Consider the following 7,500-nt stretch of genomic DNA (forward strand, 5'->3'; position numbering starts at 1 on the left):
TCTCTCTCTCTCTCTCTCTCTCTCTCTCTCTCTCTCTCTCTCTCTCTCTCTCTCTCTCCCTCCCTGTCTCTCTCTCTCTCGGCTGTGTTTCAGCTGTACATTGAGAAGAGGAGGCAGTACACCCTCGTCAGGAACAATCCCAGAGAGATAGTGGAGAAAGTGGCCTCAGACATCGAGAAGCTGCTGTCCAAAAAGAAGAAGGCGCTGGAGGTGAAGCAGCGCATCGTGTGTTTTAGTCAAACAGATGTGTTTATGTTTGATGCTGAAATGATCTCATTAACATCATGTGTAAGTAATAATCCTTCTTTTGGACAGAAACTGGCCACAGAAGCAGAGAGAGTGCAGACGGCTCATCGATGGCAGGATGGAATCAAGGTCAGAAGGTTCCAGATTTCTTATTTGACGTCCGCAGTCCTGTTTAATGCGTAGTAAAAACACCGGGATTTATGAGACTATTTTTTATCTGCTACATTTAACATGGGTGCTCCTTAATTATTCAAAAATCAATTACATGAAGCCTCAGGGAGCAGCTCTCTAATGATGTCCATGTCAGCCTGTTCCTCACGTTCAGCAGTATAAGTAAGGAATGAAACACTCGGGGAAATGAATAACAGTGGAGTTTTACTTGTACAAGCCAGGAGATTTCTGTAACAGTATGTGACCTCTTAGACCACGGCAGTTTGCCTCTGATTCTCATTTTTATTTCTTAATGAATGACACCACATACTTTTATCCTTTTATTGTTGCGTTACTGCTGTGGAACGTCAGGGGAAACACGTTTCTGTCGTTACTAACACCGGAGACTCCTTCAATAAAACCTGATCATATCAGAGATTGTGCACATTAGTTTTATTGTTATTAGAGGAGCTTCCATCACCCATGTCTCTGTAAATGAGCTGTTACTATAGAAACAATAATCACGTGTGAGAAGCGTCAGAGCTGCTGTTACAGAAATGAACAGCACCTGATGGCGGCTTGGTGCATTTGCCTCGAGGTTTGAATGGCGTCTTTGAATCAAGATGTTAGCAGAAAGAGATGGATGGGTTAGAGAGGGGGGGGGGAGGATGAAATTTACTGGATAAAGTCTCCTACAGCATTCACACACACGCTGCGAGAGGTGATGATAATGAAGGGATTCGTAGTGGCTGAGCTGACGTCTTCTTCTGCAGGTGGTGAAGCTCAGCAGCTTGTTATTCCACATGGAGCTTACACACACACACACACACACACACACATGCACACACACGTACAAACACACATGCACACACACAAACATACACACACACGCACACACAAACACACAAACACACACACATATATATACACACACACACACACACACACACACACACACACATATACACACACACACATAGACACATGCACACACACACACAGACACACACACACACATATACACACACACACATATACACACACACACATATACACACACACACATAGACACATGCACACACACACACACACACACACACACACACACACACACACACACACACACACACACACACACACACATACACACACAGCTTATTTGTGTTTTAAAATTCTGTCACATCTCATTTCTAGCTCATGTTAAATCATTCCTTAATGTATTCATTTTATTCAGGTCATAAAGTAGAGTTCATGTCGTTATTTATTTAATTCTTTTACTGACCTCATCTGAGTTTCCACCAAAGATGAGCTGGTTCTCACGCAACAATTTATCTATGTTTCAGCACCAAAAGTAGTCCAAGACCTTGAGAGAGGCTTGTGGTCGGGCGTCATTTTGTTGTCATGACAACATCTTGAGTAGATCAACATGACTGCTGTTAAAGTACAACATGAACAGTCTGAAGAAATTATTGCTTAAAAAACCCCCCACAAGATTAATAAATAAAAATCAATCAATAAACAAACAAACAAACAAAAACAAACGTAAATAAATAAATAAATAAATAAACAAACAAACAAATAAATAAATAAATAGTCTCAGAATAAACCTCATGTCCCTGACGGTGTGTGTAATCATCTGGATTAAAACATCTCGAGGGATCTGACTTCCCCGAGCTCAGAGTCAGGAGAGCGAGCGGTGAAGCAGTAATGTTACCTTCATCTCTAATCCTGCAGGAGTGGGAGATCGAGTACTACGACTCCAAGGCTGAGATGGAATATGTGAGTGTGTTACTGTGTGTATTTGTGTGTGCATGTGTGTGTGAGAGAGAGATTGTGTGTGTCAGTGTAAGCTTGTGCTGTGTATTTGTGTGTTTATGAGGGGTGTGTGTGTGTGTGTGTGTGTTACTGTGTGTATTTGTGCGTGCGTGTGTGTGTGTGAGAGAGAGAGAGAGAGAGAGATTGTGTGTGTCAGTGTAAGCTTGTGCTGTGTATTTGTGTGTTTATGAGGGGTGTGTGTGTGTGTTTGTGTGTGTGTGTGTGTGTGTGTGTGTGTGTTACTGTGTGTATTTGTGCGTGTGTGTGTGTGAGAGAGAGAGAGAGAGATTGTGTGTGTCAGTGTAAGCTTGTGCTGTGTATTTGTGTGTTTATGAGGGTGTGTGTGTGTGTATTTGTGTGTGTGTGTGTGTGTATTTGTGCGTGTGTGTGTGTGTGTGAGAGAGAGAGAGAGAGAGAGAGAGAGAGAGATTGTGTGTGTCAGTGTAAGCTTGTGCTGTGTATTTGTGTGTTTATGAGGGGTGTGTGTGTGTGTGTGTGTGTGTTACTGTGTGTATTTGTGCGTGTGTGTGTGAGAGAGAGAGAGAGATTGTGTGTGTCAGTGTAAGCTTGTGCTGTGTATTTGTGTGTTTATGAGGTGTGTGTGTTACTGTGTGTATTTGTGTGTGTGTGTGTGTGAGAGAGAGAGAGAGAGAGAGAGAGAGAGAGAGATTGTGTGTGTCAGTGTAAGCTTGTGCTGTGTATTTGTGTGTTTATGAGGGGTGTGTGTGTGTGTGTATTTGTGTGTGTGTGTGTGTGTTACTGTGTGTATTTGTGCGTGTGTGTGTGTGTGTGTGAGAGAGAGAGAGAGAGAGAGAGAGAGAGAGAGTGTGTGTCAGTGTAAGCTTGTGCTGTGTATTTGTGTGTTTATGAGGGGGTGTGTGTGTGTGTGTATTTGTGTGTGCGTCTGTGTGTGAGAGAGAGATTGTGTGTGTCAGTGTAAGCTGTATGTGTGTGTGTGTGTGTGTGTGTGTGTGTGTGTGTATATATATATGTAAATCAGTGTTTGACCCTCTTGGTTATCCGAGCAGGACGGGGAGGAGATGGATCCTCAGATGTCTCTGAAGCTGGATTTTGTATATGACCCAAATTTCAAAAACAACGTGAACTACTCGTGCACAGCGGTTCAGATCCCCACAGACATCTACAAAGGAGGTACAGAGGAAGTGCTGCACTGAGCTTTATTCTTAACACTAACACTCAGCACTCAGGGTTAAAATCACACTTAACACTGTTACAGTTCTGCCTGATAATCCCTCTTCTGGTCACAGACACCTGACACCTGCAATGATAACGATGCTAACACGGAGAGAAACATTCTGTCTACCAGTTAGCATTAAAGTTGTCTCACTCTTGGACATTTAGGCTGTTGGACAATTAGGCTGTTGGACAATTAAGCTGTAGATTGATTAAAGGTGCATTAGATGTGCTAGTTTGTTAGATTTGTTAAGGTAAATCTCTAAACAGTTGAAGTTAAATAAGATTTGAATGTTTTTGCACACATATTTTACATCACGTGAGCGCTTGATAGTTTGATTGATTTTGTTCTTTTGTATTAAACAGGAGCTCAGTGAGCTCACGCGGACAGAATCCGAAGGTTAGCGTCTCTCTGACGCCGCTAGCTGGTGGCTGGTGGCAGGTTTATCTTCAGAATAATATTATATTATAAATTCATACTGTCCAGAAGTAGCGAGTGAACGGAGGACGATGCTGTGGAAGGACGCTAGCTAGAAAAGATGCTGAGTCTGTGTTAATCCACATCACAGGGACTCCAGGTGACAGGGAGAGCGAGGCAGAGTCACACAGAGAGTCAGAGAAAGAGAGTGAGAGAGAGAGAGAGAGAGAGAGAGAGAGAGAGAGAGAGATGCAGGTAAATCTAGGACAGATGGATTGTTGTTGTTTTGAATATGCAGGACTAATCAGTCATTCCCTCTTTCCCCTGATGCACAGTCGTGACAGTACGGCTCCCTCATCCAGAATTAATCCCGACTCATCACCATGGCGTAGCTTACTGTATAGAGACTTGCTGCTGTGCAACACTAAAGAGGGAGAGAGAGAGGGATGATGGAATGATAGAGAAATGTTCAGCTAATTTGCTGTCCACTAGGACTCTCTAAGTATGTTCTTTTATTTTTGTTTCTTTCATTCTCTCTCTCTCTCTCTCTCTCTCTCTCTCTCTCTCTCTCTCTCTCTCTCTCTGTGTGCTGTAGCGCCGGTGATTCTGAACGAGCTGAACTGGACTCAGGCGTTGGAGAGGGTTTTTATGGAGAACAGTAGAGACGACCCCTCACTGCTCTGGCAGGCATTCGGCAGTGCCACCGGCGTCACCAGGTATTATCCAGGTACGACCTCTGACCTTTAAGCCCTTACCACGTGTGTGTTTATGAAATGTCCTTGTTCAACATTAAAACACTGTTGTTTAACATTAAAACACTGAATGTGTTCAGAACACGGACTGTTTTAGCAGAAACAAATTTAATATCCTAAACGTCTAAATCGGTGTTCAGCTTCATAATGATTTAGATGTTCTCCCGTGTCTCTGCAGCCACACCGTGGAGAGCGCCGGATAAGATCGACCTGTACGACGTGCGGCGGAGGCCCTGGTCAGTCTCACACTATACCTTATAGGGATATTTTATCACGAGCCTTGTACCTAGAACATTGGCCACTTTCCTGTCAATCACACAGATGTTAGCCAATCAGAGCATTCCTATTTAGGTGCAATCAGCTGCACTGTGATGTTAAATGAGCGTGCACTAGAAAAAGACTGGGAGTTCACTCTGACTGGACTGGGAGTTCACTCTGACTGGACTGGGAGTTCACTCTGACTGGACTGGGAGTTCACTCTGACTGGAAATGGGAGTTCACTCTGACTGGCCTGGGAGTTCACTCTGACTGGCCTGGGAGTTCACTCTGACTGGCCTGGGAGTTCACCGTGACTGGACTGGGAGTTCACTCTGACTGGACTGGGAGTTCACTCTGACTGGACTGGGAGTTCACTCTGACTGGCTTGGGAGTTCACTCTGACTGGAAATGGGAGTTCACTCTGACTGGACTGGGAGTTCACCACGACTGGACTGGGAGTTCACCACGACTGGACTGGGAGTTCACTCTGACTGGCCTGGGAGTTCACTCTGACTGGACTGGGAGTTCACTCTGACTGGACTGGGAGTTCACTCTGACTGGACTGGGAGTTCACTCTGACTGGACTGGGAGTTCACTCTGACTGGCCTGGGAGTTCACTCTGACTGGACTGGGAGTTCACTCTGACTGGACTGGGAGTTCACTCTGACTGGACTGGGAGTTCACCGTGACTGGACTGGGAGTTCACTCTGACTGGCCTGGGAGTTCACTCTGACTGGACTGGGAGTTCACTCTGACTGGACTGGGAGTTCACTCTGACTGGACTGGGAGTTCACCGTGACTGGACTGGGAGTTCACTCTGACTGGCCTGGGAGTTCACTCTGACTGGACTGGGAGTTCACTCTGACTGCACTGGGAGTTCACCACGACTGGACTGGGAGTTCACTCTGACTGGACTGGGAGTTCACTCTGACTGGACTGGGAGTTCACCGTGACTGGTCTGGGAGTTCACCGTGACTGGACTGGGAGTTCACTGTGACTGGTCTGGGAGTTCACCGTGACTGGTCTGGGAGTTCACCGTGACTGGACTGGGAGTTCACTCTGACTGGACTGAGAAAAAACTAAATGATAAATGGTTGTAAATATTTTTCGTGTTGCTTTTCTAGGTATATCCAAGGAGCTTCATCCCCCAAAGACATGGTCATCCTCGTGGACGTGTGAGTGTTTGTGTCTGCAGGATGTGAACCTTAATTGTATTGAACCTTATTAACTGGAATATGTCATTGATTAAAGTAAAATTGTCCCTAAAGTCCTTTACTCAGTTTCAGCGGTGCAATCAGGCATCCTTAAATTGTTTAGCTTCAAACAGCTTTATTGCTATTTGTCTTTCTTTTCTTGCCAAAATGTTCAGCCTGTTTTCTATATAATAATTCTGATTAACTGATATTTAAGATAAAGATAACTGATGCTCTGTGTGTAGTTATTTAAAGATATTTACGCACATTAATAAGGTTATTTTACATCAGCATGTGAATGTGACTTAAAGTGAGGCGCTGCCTCGATTCATCTTAACTGATGATCCATTAGTTCATTAGGGGCATAAAGGTCTGAAATGGTTCTGTACGTATTTATTTATTTAAACTTATATCTCTTATTCTCCTCACCTACAGTTTAGTCTGAACACACTCATGTATTAATGTATGTATAAAACATCAGTATATATCAGACACACACACACTGTATACGATACCAGACAGGACACAATGCACATACAAATGCATGCTGGTTCACACCCAGGGGCAATTTAGCATGGCTAATCATCTGCAGGTACTGTGGGTCTCTCTCTCTCTCTCTGCACCAGAGTTCAACTAATCACCCATGTTTTAATCAATGTAGAAACCATCTTAACTTATTTATTTATTTATTTATTTATTTATTTATTTATTTATTTATTTATTTATTTATTAAGTCACCATGAATTTCAATGATATGTGACTTGTGTAAATAAAGTGTTGAAAAAGTCTCTCTCTCTCTCTCTCTCTCTCTCTCTCTCTCTCTCTCTCTCTCTCTCTCTGTCTTTCTCTCTCACTCTCTCTCTCTCTGTCTCTCTCTCTGTCTCTCTCCCTCTCTGTCACTCTCTCTCTCACTCTGTAGGAGTGGCAGTGTGAGTGGTTTAACTCTGAAGCTGATTAAAGCTTCAGTAACAGAAATGTTGGACACACTATCTGATGACGATTACGTTAATGTGGCACGGGTAAGCAGGAGCACACGTGCACACACACACACACACACACACGGTTTCTTCTCCTACATGTTTCTCCTCTCTCTCTCTCTCTCTCTCTCTCTCTCTCTCTCTCTCTCTCTCTCTCTCTCCCTCTCTCTCCATCTCTCCTGTCTTCAGTTTAACGAGAAGGCAGAGGCAGTCGTGCCGTGTTTTAAACACTTGGTTCAGGCGAATGTGAGGAACAAAAGAATCTTTAAAGAACACGTGTCACAGATGCAGGCCAAAGGCACGACGGACTACAAATCAGGATTCCACTTTGCCTTCAACCAGCTGCTCAACGTAAGACATCTGCGTTGTTTCTCTGACCGTCTGTCTGTCCGTTTGTCTGTCTGTCCGTCTGTAATTTAGTGAGCTATTAATAAAGAATCAGATAAACATCATTCTGTCTACGTGTTTCTCTATCACTGTCTGTCTGAATATCTTTG

General features: G+C 43.9%; 1 protein-coding gene across 1 annotated transcript in view; it reads left to right on the forward strand.

Moving 5' to 3' along the window:
• Positions 1-7,500, forward strand: part of cacna2d2b (calcium channel, voltage-dependent, alpha 2/delta subunit 2b) — a 42,805-nt gene that overhangs the window by 18,255 nt on the left and 17,050 nt on the right. Inside the window, exons 4-11 of the mRNA XM_047810242.1 lie at positions 316-375; positions 2,131-2,175; positions 3,240-3,363; positions 4,419-4,550; positions 4,754-4,811; positions 5,958-6,008; positions 6,946-7,045; positions 7,193-7,354. Of these exons, the coding sequence (XP_047666198.1) occupies positions 316-375; positions 2,131-2,175; positions 3,240-3,363; positions 4,419-4,550; positions 4,754-4,811; positions 5,958-6,008; positions 6,946-7,045; positions 7,193-7,354 (732 nt within the window). The remainder of the gene's footprint in view (positions 1-315; positions 376-2,130; positions 2,176-3,239; positions 3,364-4,418; positions 4,551-4,753; positions 4,812-5,957; positions 6,009-6,945; positions 7,046-7,192; positions 7,355-7,500) is intronic.

Source organism: Tachysurus fulvidraco, chromosome 2 (assembly GCF_022655615.1).
Source record: "Tachysurus fulvidraco isolate hzauxx_2018 chromosome 2, HZAU_PFXX_2.0, whole genome shotgun sequence".
Classification (NCBI taxonomy): Eukaryota; Metazoa; Chordata; class Actinopteri; order Siluriformes; family Bagridae; genus Tachysurus; species Tachysurus fulvidraco.